The sequence below is a fragment of the Podarcis vaucheri genome (genome assembly GCF_965113315.1).
Source record: "Podarcis vaucheri genome assembly, chromosome: 2".
Taxonomy (NCBI): Eukaryota; Metazoa; Chordata; class Lepidosauria; order Squamata; family Lacertidae; genus Podarcis; species Podarcis vaucheri.
In genome coordinates this window covers 26,536,209-26,552,138 of record NC_138760.1, presented here as the reverse complement: position 1 = coordinate 26,552,138, position 15,930 = coordinate 26,536,209, and the positions used below count along the sequence as shown (strand labels likewise).

Genomic DNA, 15,930 nt, shown 5'->3' with positions numbered 1-15,930 from the left:
CTGTCTTCCACTGCCTCCCGCAGTTTGGTCAAACTCATGCTGGTAGCTTTGAGACCACTGTCCAACCATCTCGTCCTCTGTCGTCCCCTTCTCCTTGTGCCCTCCATCTTTCCCAACATCAGGGTCTTTTCCAGGGAGTCTTCTCTTCTCATGAGGTAGCCAAAGTATTGGAGCCTCAGCTTCAGGATCTGTCCTTCCAGTGAGCACTCAGGGCTGATTTCCTTAAGAATAGATGCATTTGATCTTCTTGCAGTCCATGGGACTCTCAAGAGTCTCCTCCAGCACCATAATTCAAAAGCATCAGAGAAGTCAGGACGGTGCAAATGCACCAGTGGAACCAATCCGGTGCTTCTATTGATGTGTTTGCACCACACCAGCTTCCTCCCCGCCTTGACCTTTTCTTCTTGGTAAGTAACAGTGACCCACTTGCCAGGAAGTTAGCTCCACTCCGCCTGGAGGGATGCTGACTCATGTTCCAATAGGAAAAAGTGATTCATACCTGTGAACTCTCCTTCTTTCCTTCTTTCCTTCCTGTCTCTCTGATGTCACCAGATTTGTCAGACGTGTGGTGGGCTCTTTTCTAAGAAGGTGTCTGGAATGTTGCCTGCCAAGAGACAATATGTTGGAGTAGGGATTCCATTGCCCATTTGTAGTTGGAGTCTCTTCCAGCAAGCATGCTAATGCTGCTTTTGGCTCTTTGTTTTATTTGGCCATTTCCACCCAGGAACCGTGCAGTAGTGTCACTTTGCAGCAATGTTACATCAGGGCCTAGGCTCCTTGGTGGGAGAGTTGAATGTGGTTTGCTGCAGACCCCCAGAACTCCTCTCAGTGTCGCCACTGCTACTTCTGCTACTGCCTGGGTGCTGGATAGCTGTGGTGAGCAGCCGTGTCATTTCCCTTGCGCCTTAAAATACTTGGGCGCAACATGCCATCACTGATCTGCAATGGCACTCCATGGCGTCTGGCCACATTGCAGGAAGTTGCAGCGGCCTGCTGAAGCCACCTGGTACACAGAGAAGCAGTTGTGGTGCTTTGTGTCCCTGCCTCATACTTCCAGGCGTTGCAGATGCTGCTCTATGCATTGCCACAGGCGGAGGAAGGGGGTGCAGTGAGTGCGGTTTGCCCCGGGTGTCATCCCTGAGGGGGGTGACACTGTTGCCCCACCCGCTGGATGCTAGCCCCACCCCTGTGAGCAGCTAACCCCACCCCCAGGTGCACAGCATGTGTGCCGCTCCGGGTGCCGGAGCAGCTAGCTCTGCCTCTGTGTGCTGCTACTTCCTGGTCTGTTGATCCCACTGTTGCCACCTCTGTTTAGCACTGCAGGCCTGCCCAGCACCATGTTACCCTGGTGTTATGTACTGAGTTGAATAGGATCCAAAAGGCAGCAGTCTGATTTGTCCTAGAACAATAGGATTCAGAATGCAGCAGTCTGATTGGTCCTAGAACAATAGGATTCAAAATACAACCGTCTGATTGGTCCACAGAAGCCACCCAATCCAGCTCCAGGTGGAAGTGAACCCGCAACCTGAGTGGCTTACAGGAGAATCCCGAAATTAGCCAATCACGTGGGGCCCATAGTGTAAATAATTTATATAAAGCAGACATTCTGGGGGAACTTCCATTCCTCCTCACCACTATGAGCTGAATAAAGAGCATGAAATTCACTCTCGCCTCCGAGTAGATTTCACCCACCCAAGGCCATTGGAGGAGCACTGAAAGAACTTTCCCCATAGGCTCTTCAAAGCCAGCAGTGATGGGAGGAGGTCCTAAATGAGGGCCAATTCACAACTCCAGCTGCCCAATATTACACCCAGGACTAAACTTTTTACATGCATTGGTGTACATCGCTTCCCCTTGACCATGGAGCCAGCATTCCAGGATTTTCACATGGCTGCTGTGCGTCAGCAGACTTATAAGATCCTGTGAATGCCTGTTCTAAGGAGGACTGTCTCACCTATTGTTTCCCCATTAAATTCTGTCCTCCCTCGAAGCCGTTTCAAATTAACGCATCTAAAATGTGAGAATCAGACCAGGCAGAAATCCGTTCTTCTTTTTCCTTATAACCTGGGATAAGGAAAACCTGATCAACAAGCTTCTGCATGTGTACTTGCACTGGAAAAATGAGTCACTTGCTGGGAGGCGGTTTCAGTGTCCAGACAGGAAACGCTCACAGGGTCCCATTGCCACCCACAATATGCTGCGGAAAAACAAATGTTCTTAAGCGGAGAGAGGCCTGAGAAATCCTTGCTGCCTTTCTCACTTTGGAATAAGACCCTAGAAGTGGCTTTGTGCCTCAGGAAACCTGTTTTACCAGTTTCCTGCTTCAAGACTCCAGACATTACCCCTCCAAAGCGCCCTCTTGATGGAACTGAGACATTTCCCAACAGAAGGCCACAGTAAAGTATGTGCCATTGAAAGAGCATCTAAACTTCTCATATGCTAATCCAAAGATTATCCCATCTGTGAGTATACACTTGCAAAATAGTTGGATCATTTTACCGTTCTTTTCATTGGGTGTCCTTCAGCTAAGTCAGGGGTTGGCAATCTAAGGCCCATGGGCCGCAAGCAGCCCACGGGGGTCGTTTAACTGGCCCCTGAGCTGCCCCCGAACCAAGCCGCTCCCTCGGCGTGTCCCCACGTGCTGCGTTAAACCAGTGTGGCGCAGGGACTCGCTTCCGCAGCACTGGAAATCGTGTCTGCGCAGACACCGGAAATCGAGGGTGCGCATGGAGGGATCTCCGCTAGAGTGAACCGGCCCATGTGAAGTAAACCTTGCTGACCCCTGAGCTAAGTTTTATTCAGTGTAGAATGAGTATTGGAATAAATGCCCCTTAGTCATTTGTTGTTGCTGTTGTTTAGTCATTTAGTCATGCCCGACTCTTCGTGACCCCCTGGACCAGAGCACGCCAGGCACTCCTGTCTTCCACTGCCTCCCGCAGTTTGGTCAAACTCATGCTGGTAGCTTCAAGAACACTGTCCAACCATCTCGTCCTCTGTCGTCCCCTTCTCCTTGTGCCCTCCATCTTTCCTAGCATCAGAGTCTTTTCCAGGGAGGTGGCCAAAGTATTGGAGCCTCAGCTTCAGAATCTGTCCTTCCAGTGAGCACTCAGGGCTGATTTCCTTCAGAAATGGATAGGTTTGATCTTCTTGCAGTCCATGGGACTCTCAAGAGTCTCCTCCATCACCATTAGGTTCATTAATTTCAACAAGTCTGTTCTGAGTAATGTTTAGTTAAATACCACCCATTGTAATGCTAAACTGTATAGCATGGATTTGCGGTTGTGCAATTGAATGTCATTCTCTCCCCCCCCCGCATGCCCCCTAAGTCTATTCTAGGGGAGGGCAGATTTGGAGATGGGGTGGAATTCCATTGCACAAGCGTAAATCTTTCTGCCGGTGGAAAGAGGGCTCATCCACACTTACTTTTGTTCTGCATTTCTAGGCACAGGTCCGGGCTTTCAAGGTCCGTGTCCGACAGTAAAGCACGGGGCAAAAGGTAAGTGTGGATTAGCCCTTAGCGGAATACCACCCACCATTGTATTCAACACAGTTTTGTTGTCTAGGCCTTTTTCTTAAAGTGGAGGGAAAGCTGGTGATGATAACAGTGAATAAATTGTTGGAAACACAATACAGTGGTACCTCAGGTTACAGACGCTTCAGGTTACAGACGCTTCAGGTTACAGACTCCACTAACTCAGAAATATTACCTCGGGTTAAGAACTTTACCTCAGGATGAGAACAGAAATTGTGCTCCGGCGGTGCGGTGGCAGTGGTGTGAGCTTTCGTGTGCATGCACACTTCTTCAGATATGTGCATGCACACGAAAGCTCATACCAATAACAAACTTAGTTGGTCTCTAAGGTGCTACTGGAAGGAATTTTTTTTATTTTGTTTCAACTACAGCAGACCAACATGGCTACCTACCTGTATCTGTATATAGTATGTGAGCAATGCATCTCTCTTTTTTCAAAGTTGGGACTCATGCCTCATTGCCTTGTAGAGGGTGCAGTGAAACCTGGCAACAATGTCCATTGCTTTTGTTTTGTTTTAGGCCAGATTTGGGGGGCTAAACAATCATTTAATTGCATCACTTTATTAAAGTCAAAGGATATCTGCACCAAAGGATTTGTTGCAGATAAAGACACACTTGTTAAACCTCCATGAGACATACTTGTAGACTTACTCGTAAAACATTGCTGGTCACCTAGACTTTTGATTTAGGGTGACAAAGACATGGGATATCCGTTGGTTTCCCCCGGTTTCCACACACACCCAGCCACAGTATAATTAACAAACATCCCTTCATTTGAAGCTTTCGAAATACACAAAATTTATAATTTCCTCTTTCCTAGTAGTACAATGCTTAGCATGCCACATGTGACTTTAATAAATTGTTTCAGATTTGTTTATTTCAAATGGCTCTTTGATCTAACTGTTGGTGAAAGGAGCTGTTCTGAACTACATCTACTTCAACAATCCCGACTGTTGCGCCTACTTTATCATGACCTGTCAGTATGAATTAAGGAGTTGAGTCAACTACTCCATCTCCCCCCTTCACATTGCAAGACCAACCTTGTATTTTGGTGGGCAGAGCGTAGAATGGGAACTGGAATCAGTGCCAACTCCTGACTGTTTGGAAGCTACTTCAGCACAATATAGTGAGAGAACGTTTAATTAGCACTGGAACTATGTGCAAGGGCAAGGCTGCCATACGTTTGAGATTACTGGGATTTCAAAGGCAGAATTCCCAAAATGTGGCATTTGTCTAAAGAAAACTCAACAACTTTGGGGGTGTCCTGATTTTTACTTTTTGAAATATGGCAACCCTATGGGTTGGCTGAGAGTTTCTTATTTTATTCTACACACAGAAAGAGAAATGAGCATAATATGAAGATAGCTCTTTAGCAAAAACTTACGTTAACTTTGTATCATTTTTCCCCATTTACAATTACAGTGGTACCTCAGGTTAAGAACTTAATTCGTTCTGGATGTCCGTTCTAACCTGAAAGTGTTCTTAACCTGAGGTACCACTTTAGCCAATGGGGCCTCCTGCTGCCGTGCGATTTCTGTTCTCATCCTGAAGCAAAGTTCTTAACCCAAGGTACTATTTCTGGGTGAGCGGAGTCTGTAACCTGAAGCGTATGTAACCCGAGGTACCACTGTATAATTTTTGAAAGGAGTTTACTGACTTCCTCTTCTCGCTTAACATAATTAGTTTTCTGCTTCATTGTAAAAACCTCTAAGCAGTTTACATGGAACAGAATACACTTTCAAAGTATTGATAAATGTTATCAAGGTAAGATGAACACAAAACAGGGAATCAGGATAAATGAACAAAGATATCACACCGTAACACCTCCCCTCAACGAACATTGGGAGCTGTAGTTTGATGAGAACAGCGTGGCACCATCAGCAAACCTCGCTGCTTCACTGCTCACCCCTAACTCTAGGTCATTTATAAGCAAATACAAAAGGGCAGGTCCTAATATTGATCTTTGTTAGGACTCCACTTCCTCCATTCCTCTATTGGGAGAGCTGTCATTTCATTTCTACTTTCTGCTTCCTGTTCTTTAACCATCTACAGATCCATAAAAGGACCCCCCCCCTCATATCCTGTGACAGCTAAGCTTACTTAGGAGTCTGATGCAGAATTTTATTGCTGATTTTTTGAGATTCTAAGTACTGTACACAGTGTTGACTGGATCACCTCTCTATGCTTGTTGACAATCTCAAAAAAAGTTTAGTGAATATGGATGTATCCTTGCAGAAATCTTGCTCTTCTATAAGCTTTTATAATGCTTTCCACCCAGGAACAGGTGTGGGAGGTGTCTGGTGTTAATTCTTTGTTCTAAAGATACATTTTCTGTAATAAAAACAACAACAAAATACGTTTAAAAATATAATGCTTTCCCCCAGTTTTCCTAGAAATAGACATTACACTATCTGGCCTGTGATTTTCCAGTTCCCCTTTGGATCCCTTTTTAAAAACTGGTGTCATATTGGCCACTTTCCAGTCCCTGGGTGTGGAAGCTGTACTATGGGACAAATTACATATTTTTGTTAGAGGACCAGCAGTTTGATGTTTGAACACACCATGGCTACCAACAAAGGAATGGCACAGAATTGGCAAAGCAATTAAAATGTTAGTTTTTGTTTCGACTTCAAAATTAAAATCAACCACTTTGACAGTAAAAGCTTTTTAAAAAGGAGATACTTATTAAACAGCAGGAATAACCTGCTGGCAGTAAGAGCTGCTTGGCAGTGGAACAGACTTCCATGAGAGGTGGTAGACATTCCTTCCTTGGAGGTTTGTAAGCAGATGTTGGAAGGCCACCTGTCATGTATGATCTAGCTGAGATTCCTGCATTGCAGGGGGTTGGACTAGATGACCCTGGAAGTCCCTTCCAACTCTATAATTCTATGATTCCATGATATGTTTATTGCAAATGTAACTGTGAAAGCTAGAAAGCACTCAGATAAAAATGGATTCTAGACCTCTTGTTTGTACCTTGATGTGTACGTTTGCACTGTTTTGTTAACTCTCTTACCAGTTCCTAAACTAGATTTTTTAATTTTCAGATGCTGGAGGAAACAGACATTCAGTAAGTATGCATTTTATTTCAGCCATAAGAACTTGGGAGATAAGAACTTGATTGTCAAAGCAGAAGCCTAGATTTCTGTTTTTAATAAATGCTTTCTGTATTTTGTTCATTCTTACAATGTATCCTTACAGTGTATACACTGAGCTGGTAAACCTAATATGAATAATAAGCAACTAGAGAGAGATTCTGTAAATTATAGTTATTTTTAATGTTCAAAAGAATTTAATAATCGCTTTTTTATTTTATATCTTCACCTTTTCCCAGTGTAGCCCAGAGTATAAATTAAAACAGATACAACTAAAAACACACAAATATGTAACCCACCCATTAGCTTCATCCATTAACCCTGATTGTCTTTGGAGAAACAGGTAGAGGAGGTAGGATGAAAATAAATAAATGCAAATTGCTGGTATGGTGGGTCTGATCTGGTTTGGAAGCACACTGCAGGGGGATAAAATCTTCCCTATCCTCCACATTAGTGTCTTGATACAGATTCTTCCTCAAAAACACACATACAACTCAATTCTGGCAATTGTGTAAAGAAACAAACCCTACACTTAAGGGCACAGATATGTATAGATAGCATATTGATTAGCTTGGTCCTGAAGCATCATCATCATGATTATTATTATGATTATGATTATTATTATTATTATTATTATTTGTTCATATTCCTTCAACAAGACTGAATCAGGGAGTTCTTGCTGCTTCTTGAGAACAGCAACTTATAGATCTGGAGTGGGGTTATTGGGCGGTTGTTTTTATTTTGATTATATATTTTGTGGTTTTATATTTTGATTTTGTTCTGTGAACCGCCCTGAGACCTCTGGGTATAGGGCGGCATATAAATTCAATAAATAATAATAATAATAACTAGAAGAGAAAATGCCTCTGGCACACCATGACAGTTTGCATACACAACATATATAAGATATGCTTATTTATATGATATGCTTATTTTACAACAAAGACAGCCTTCTTTTCTAACACAGAACACAGATGAACCAGTTGCCATGTGGGTAGTCAGAAACAGATTGCATATATATTTTAAAGACTTGTTTAGTGATCTCTTACAGTGGTACTTGTGCTTTCCTTAGGTTGGAAGCATGGCAATCCCAACATCAGAAGCAATATGATTGAGGGGGATCTTTTTACTTCCCCCTGTCTCACCTGGTGCATGATCACCTGTTTATAGAAACAAGCCAGGGGGAAATTGAGCACATGGTGCTGCCCAGACCAGGACCTCCTCATTGTGTGCCTCTGCATGTGGAATACTGCTTTTGGCTTGTGTGAGGAACAGAGTTGAGTAAGATTCAAAAGGCAGCAGTCTGATTGGTCCTAGAACAATAGGATTCAGAATGTAGCAGTCTGATTGGTCCTAGAACAATAGGATTCAGAATGCAGCAGTCTGATTGGTCCACAGGAGCCACCCAATCCAGCTCCAGGTGGAAGTGAATCCGCAACCTGATTGGCCTACAGGCGAATCCCTGAATTAGCCAATCACGTGGGGCCCATTGTGTAAATAATGTATATAAAGCAGACATTCTGGGGGAACTTCCATTCCTCCTCACCATTATGAGCTGAATAAAGAGCATGAAATCCACACTCGACTCCGAGTATATTTCAGCTTGCCTTTATGAATGCTCAAAGAGTGATATTTAGCAGTGGGATGCTGTGAGCATCTGTTTGAGTAGCAAACCAACAGCAGTAAGCTTAGGGTGTGGTCAGAAGACGGCACTGGATTCACAAGGAAGTCTCCAAACCAAACTTCACAGATGTAGGAAGTCACGTCCTTTGCCTGGCTGAACTTTCGCATGTGACCACAAGCACACGTGAGTCATAGCACATTCAAATGCCCCATAAAGATGTGAGTAGGTCCTGACTCTGAAGCACAATAGCATCAGTTGCATCACTCAGTGACAGGAAATGTGTGCATGCACACACACACAAAAAAAATTCTTGTTAATAGGTGTTCTTGTTAATAGGCATCCGAGTCCTCGTGAGATTAGGAAGAAACTCTTTGTATTCTTTATATCTGACTGGGACAGGACTGAAGGTCACAGATTCTGTTAGAATATAAACAGACCTATTTTAACAGAGGAACAGTAGTTACCACATCCCTGTTCATTTCAGATTAGCATTTAATATCTCGGTTGCCTTAGACTTGCATTGTTCGTTGTTAAAGTGCTTCCAGGCGGGTATTTGTGGGGTGGGATCAGTGCTCCTCATGCGTGCAAGTTTTTTGCAGGGTCCACACAATGTTGTTAAATGTATTTTCTTCCATTTAATTCTCTTTCAACTGAAGCACTCTGACTCTAAAGCAGCATGTTTTTGGTCAACATCAATAGGTGGAAGAATAAACAAGAGTGACCTGATGGTTACTATCTAAATGGCTTTGTAGGAGAAGATATTTAATAGTTTGCCCTGATCACTCCTTCTTTAAAATAAGAATTTGTCCAAGGCATTGACCTCTAAAACTTTTACAACAGAAGCAACAAAAACTCACCAAAACAATTCTGCCTTTGTTCTGGCTTCTTATAACCTCTTAGGCATATTCAAAGATTCTGTTTTAATTATAAGACCTTAAAAAGATCAGAGAGAGAGAGAGTATGTAAGGGCAACATCCTATATATTTATTGTCATCATCACCATAAGAATATAGTGCCATTTTAGCCCAAAAGAGCTGAACTTGTTTGGTAAGATTATTTGGGGATGAGAGGAGCACAGATTTTCCCAAAATGACAAAAGTGTCAACCAAATTTTGGAAGGGCAGTTGAATCTAGCTAGATTTACATCTGAGTCACCACATTTTGGGTTGGGCTGAAAAGCGCTTTTTGTTTTGATGGGAAAGTTAAACAGACCCTTAAGCTCTCTCACGTTGAAGACAATAGAACTTATTAGTGCCTAACTTGGCTGAGTCTTTAGGGTTGACATATTCCAAACCAGAGAACAGCCGTATACTTTTACACACCCCACTGAGGCAGGGATCGGGCTACTGAACTACTCCTACCTATTCCCTCCCCAAACCACTCACCCACCCACGCTGCCACCTTCTTACAGTGTGGCATACCTGGAGAGGCTGTGCTTAAGCAGGGGAGGATGGTGGGTGACTGTGCCAGGCAGGGAACAGGTAGGAGAAGAAATTATGACTGCCTTATCTCCTTCATCAGGGACGTGGGTGGCACTGTGGGTTAAACCACAGACCCTAGGACTTGCTGATCAGAAGGTTGGCGGTTTGAATCCCCGCGACCGGGTGAGCTCCTGTTGCTCGGTCCCTGCTCTTGCCAACCTAGCAGTTCGAAAGCATGTCAAAAGTGCAAGTAGATAAATAGGTACCGCTCCGGTGGGAAGGTAAATGGTGTTTCCGTGTGCTGCTCTGGTTTGCCAGAAGTGGCTTAGTCATGCTGGCCACATGACCCGGAAGCTGTACGCCGGCTCCCTCGGCCAATAAAGCGAGATGAGCACCGCAACCCCAGAGTCGGCCACGACTGGACCTAATGGTCAGGGGTCTCTTTACCTTTTTATCTGCATTGCAAGATTTCAAGGCATGTGAATGATCTCCAGCTTTAAATCCTGCAACCCTGCTGCTTTGGGTGATGCCCTTGCTTTCTTCACCTCCTGTTTTCTGAAACGTAAGGGTTTACCTCAGCAAGTGTTTGTGCTCAAGAAACAAGGGCCATAAGCTTCATTTATTTTATTTAAGGCGGGGTGGTGGTGGTAGGAAAATCAAGTGGCGCTTCTCACAAGTAAGGTGTTCCAGGACTGTTTCACCCGATGCAGATTGCAGACACACAATGTATTTCACTGTTTCCTCACAGCAAAAACATGCTGCAGAGAATAATGATTGCCTCCAGTTCCCTACAGGAAGCATGTTTTTCCCCCATCCTGAGATCCACAATATACATTTAAGGCACATGACTTCCCCCAAAGAATATTGGAGACTATAGCTTTTTAAAGGGGTCCTGGGAATTGTAGTTCTGTGAGGATGAAATTACAGGTCCTAAGATTCTTTGGAAGAAGTCATGTGCTTGAAATGTATGTTGAAGGGCTGTGATCATAAAAACCACCAACATAGTTTATAGTACACCAGTCAGAGCTGGGGGTTTTTTGTCTGTTTTTTGCACTTTTCAAATTGTATCAAACTGCTTTGAATTTAAATTGGATCAATTCTTTCTTATGTTTTAATCGATTATAACAGAAGCTGTAAGAACCACTGCTTTGAACTTTTAAAACTGCAGGGATATATGGAATTACTTTAATATATGCCCCTGCATCCCATAATAATCTCATTGTTTGTCCTCATGAATCTTCTTCTAATTGTTCTAATTCAGAATTATAGATGTCATACATTGCATGTCATGCATGGGACTTGTTTGCAGATGCTTCTACAGTGCTCCTTGCCCCTTAATGAATTCTGTCTCAAGCTAGTTTTGAAAGTATCATGGGCAAATTTTGAATTACTCAGAAAGGAACTGGGTGGGGGTTTCCTTCCTGGAATCAAAGCTGGCAATCTTTCTGTGTTATTTAATAGCTACCACCAGTTTCTGAAAACATATGAAAAGGAAATATCTTAACAATGAGCAACCACTTCTTCAAATACTAATTTGGTATTGTGCTTGATTTGCTTCAGCAATGCGGCTTGACTTTATCAACATTTTCCCCTCCATTACTTTGTCTCGTTGGTTTGCTTTATTTGGTCTAAAGCAAAATACAGCCAGAACATACTTTCAGTGTTAAATTACTATAGATTTAAAGGGTGCCATGTTGGAAGATGATATCTACTATCTACCTCTTTGAACAGCTGTCCATTTGGGACACCTTCTGCTGCCATTGTGGTCAAATGAACCCAAGCCACTTGAGAAAATTCTGAATTGCAGCAAAGATGCTTTTCACTAACTCAGCTACTCTAAGAAGGGGGTGTGAGTGTTTTCATCAGTACCTAAGAAGAAACTATGGGACGCGGGTGGCTCTGTGGGTTAAACCACAGAGCCTAGGACTTGCCGATCAGAAGGCCGGCAGTTCGAATCCCCGCAACGAGGTGAGCTCCCGTTGCTCGGTCCCTGCTCCTGCCAACCTAGCAGTTCAAAAGCACATCAAAGTGCAAGTAGATAAATAGGTACTGCTCTGGCGGGAAGGTAAACAGCGTTTCCGTGCGCTGCTCTGGTTCGCCAGAAGTGGCTTAGTCATGCTGGCCACATGGCCCGGAAGCTGTAAGCCGGCTCCCTCGGCCAATAAAGCGAGATGAGCACCGCAACCCCAGAGTCGGTCACGACTGGACCTAATGGTCAGGGGTCCCTTTACCTTTAAGAAGAAACTACTTATGATGGAACAACAAATTATTGTGCTGAAGGCATCCATTTTAAATTCCAGGGAAAACATTACACTGTTGTTGTGGAGACACAAAGAGAGACATAGTTAAAAACCGCATAAATACATTATTATAGGTACACTTGGGTATGTCTTTTGTGTGGAACTGAGAAGTCCATTTTGCTCAGATAACCTTACTTTCAAGTATATCTGTATTTACACGTCCATTGGTACTTGTTGGCTAGGCAGAAAAGCTACCCCAAATGCCTTGAGGGGAGTTGGTGCTGACCAATTCATGTTGCCCACCATTGCAGATGTGCAGTAATTATGCAGTAGGGAAGGAAGAACACATGCTTGAAAAAAACCTCTTCTTTGTCAAAGGTCTTTAGAACATATTCCAGGCTCTGATTCAGGGGTGGGGGACCTGCAATCCTCCACAAGTTGTTAGATTCCAACTCCCTTCAGCCCCAGCCAATCATCATCATCATCATTTTTAATTTGTATACCGCCTTTCTATACTCAAGGTGGTTTACAAGCTGAAGAAACAAAAAATGTACATCTTATAACAATCTAATGCAATACAAAAATGTGATAATAAAACATAACTTTAAAATAGGCAGCCTACATCAAAATAGTGACATTCAACAATCAATTAGAATAGTATAAAATAATAATAACATATAAAAGTTAAACAGAAATCCACTCAACAGTTACAATAATATCTAAACTATAATCAATAAAACAACGGCAAGCCACAGTACATAAAACAATACAATACACATTGAGAAGCAGAGGGTAGAGCAAGGCAGGTGGAAGGAGGCCTTGCCTGATGGAGTCTCTCCCCTCACAGTTCTTCCTCCAGGAACAGTTCCCTTATGAGGACTCCTAGGGCCGGAGGGTGGGGCAAGGCAGGTGGAAGGAGGCCTTGCCTGGTGGAGTCTCTCCCCTCCCCAATGTGCATAATGCCAATGTGCATTGCATAACTTTTCAAAATTGATTTTGCATGTTTTTAATTTTTAGCAACCTATTGGGTCCAGAGAAGTATCCTATTTTGATGTGATATTTGATCAACATGTTGGATTTGTGCTTACTGTGTTTTCTTCCCATTGTTTGCAGCGAATAGAAAGTTCTCCCGATGAGACTTAGAAAAGCTGGCAACAGACACCTGTGAAAACAAGGAGGAGGGCGATCTACTAGTTCCCAACATTCTGCAGCATTTAGGTGCTCTCAGAAGTCACATTTTGCTTGAGCTGTTGGTAACCCCCGTGGGGCGAACCGAGCACCATCTATACAGTGTTATTGCTGTTCTGCCACTGCTACTGCTTCGCATAGGGCTCACCCACACTTCCACTTGCCCCGCTGCTTCTTCCAGGGAATCCTGCTTTTTTACAAACCTCAACAGGGCTTTCCACAGATTGACATTTGCTTCAGTTTAGTGGTAAAGAGTGGGGGGTTTTCTGGGGAAAGCGGCGGGGCAAACAGAAAACCACTTGGACCTGTGCTTTGCAGCCATCGGAGAAGCATGAGGCTGTGGGTGAGCCCAGAGCGATGTACCCTCTCCCAACGTTTGAGCTGTGTTTTTTTTTAAATGCCATTCTAATCAACAGATGTGTGTGTACATATGGAGACTGTTTGCCCACCTCTCTTTGTTTTCAGTCCTCCAAACCCTTATGGAGAGATGATATGCCTGCCAAAATGTGAAGCTACATCTGGTCACTTCCCTATGATCCCCGAAGACGGTGCAAGCCACTCTGGCAATTGATTTGTGGGCATAAATGCTGCTGGTAGCAAAACATCAGAGTGGGTTTTTTTTTCCGGACAGAGGGGTGTCTTACAAACATGACACTCTTTCACACACAGGAAAAATGACCAGTGTGTTTAGTAGCCTTGACATTTCATGTCCTGTTTGCATCATCCATGGAATGCCTTCGTGCTCTGTGGCTAGGGTGGGTGGGTAGAAAATGATTATTAAACACCCATTGTCTGCCCCCAGTGTTCACTTTCTAAAGGTGTACAATAAATAAGTCCTTAAAGGATTTGCCTTTATATATATATAGAAGTGCTACTGTTATAGCTGTCTGACAAAGCAGGTTTTTGCTTTTGAGACTCAACCTAATCTGCAGACCTGGGCATGTCACAGTTGAACCAAATAACTATATTTTAAGTTGAATATCTGTGCAAAGTTTCTGACTTTCCTAAAGGAGTAATGCCAGTGCAGCTGTGAGCTCCAGTTGTTCTTTGTCAAACAACTTCTTGCATCGAGGGTTCTTTCATATGCTGCTTAATAGTTCACTGCATAAATTACTGTTCTTCCCATGAGTCAGATGACACAAAGCAGAGATCACTGATACATTATAGGACTGTGAAGGCGTCATATTACTGTGACGTCATATTATTGGGCAGAGCAGGAGCACACTTGCTGTATCCACCCTCTGTGACATTCAGCACACGGTCTAAAAGAGTCTCCACATGTACAAACTGCACTTGCATATTCCTGCTTGCGCAAAGGGTACACACAGACAGTTTGTACATGCTTAGCTTTTTCAGAAGTTACGTTGAACATAGGTTGGAAGCGGGGGCATGATCTCATTTCCACCTCGCTAGCACATTACATCTACCCAAAGGGTTACATCTGCATAGTCCACTCTTTAGATCCTTGGTTGGGATTTGAAACAGACCTTGATTTTACATTTGCAGTGTTTTGCCATTCCATCGTCTCTTGAATATATCACTAGAAATCTGGAAATTAGAAATGATTCCTGGGTATGGGAAGGGAAGCCAGGATTCAATAATTCTAGTTCAAAATGTCCCTCTCCTTTATTTGTGATAAATTTTAAAAGACACTAAGCTGATGAAAATGTTGTACTTATATGTGGCACATCTTTTATAATAGGGAATTCATTTAAAACGTGTAGTGTGGATTGGCTCAGGACAACAGTAAGGATTTCATTTTAAAGTGATTGCTATGATACAAAAAGCTGCAATGCTTATAGCCCAATAAGTAGTCTCACTTTTTATTGGACTTACTCCCAAGGCAGTAATCCTAAGGCAGCCTTTATGCTGGTGCAAGCTTCCATTGATTTTAGCAAAGCTTCTTCTGTCTGTCTACTGTGATATTTGTGCTGCTCATAAAAGCAGGACGTAGACTCCAGCAGAAAGTGATGTGTAAATGCTCAAGCACATATAACACCAGTCAATAATTTATTAATGTATTTAGCCACAAAAACCATGAAGCTACATATAACAAAGAAGTGAAGAACACTAATATCAATGAAACATGGCTTAAGTCATGTTCCTTGTGTTAAATGATCTATAGGCAGATGTTGGGACTAATCTTGTTACCTCTGTGGATTGGTATCCGTTTTTCAAGCAAGGTTTATTACGAACCACAAAAAAGAGTGAGCCACGCAGGTTCTTGCCAATGCGATATATTTTAATTAATCTCCTTTCAGTTGCTGCATTGCACTTTTGAAGACTCGCCTTTTTAAAAGTTTAACAGTGACAGGCTCTTTGCAACACTTGGCAAATACGTTTAGGAGAACCTTGGCCGTGCTTCCCCATTCAAATGTTATTACACTGAATTTGATGAGGTATTTAATTAAAGAATTGACTCAAATGTAATTTGTGGCGGAATCTTTTCTTATTACATTTGTCACACGTGTGTGAGAATATACAAGTGCGGACGTTAGATAGGCATCAGACTGAGAGCTGTGTTGAAAGCTTCAGTGATGCCGTTAGCTAATTTTAGACTCTGAACTTCATGGTTTTGGAAACAGTCTGTGTGACTTTTCTTGGATGCAGCCTCTCTGTAGCCAGGCGTGACATTCTGGCAATAATTCTGTGTCTGGCAGACCGTGTGTGTTATCAGAAGTGTTTGGCCCAACCCGTCCAGCTGAGTCAAGTTATGATGGGAAAAAGCTACGGCTTATGCCATTCCCACGATTGTCCTAGTGCTAGCACTTGTGTATGTGTACCACTGAGTGAGGGCTAAAGTCTGTGCAAAACCCTGTGCAAAGCGCCA

At 43.1% G+C, this 15,930-nt stretch overlaps 1 protein-coding gene across 4 annotated transcripts in view; it reads left to right on the top strand.

The window, feature by feature from the left end:
- PECAM1 (platelet and endothelial cell adhesion molecule 1) overlaps positions 1 to 15,530 on the top strand; it is a 45,616-nt gene extending 30,086 nt beyond the window's left edge. For 2 of the 4 annotated variants that reach the window (XM_082212469.1, XM_082212467.1), the window contains 3 exons: positions 3,443 to 3,496; positions 6,580 to 6,602; positions 13,026 to 15,530. In XM_082212469.1, coding sequence (XP_082068595.1) covers positions 3,443 to 3,496; positions 6,580 to 6,602; positions 13,026 to 13,055 — 107 coding nt within the window. In that variant the 3' untranslated portion in view covers positions 13,056 to 15,530. The remainder of the gene's footprint in view (positions 1 to 3,442; positions 3,497 to 6,579; positions 6,603 to 13,025) is intronic. The other 2 variants (XM_082212470.1, XM_082212468.1) reach the window with 1 other exon arrangement.
- The last annotated feature ends 400 nt before the right edge of the window (positions 15,531 to 15,930 follow it).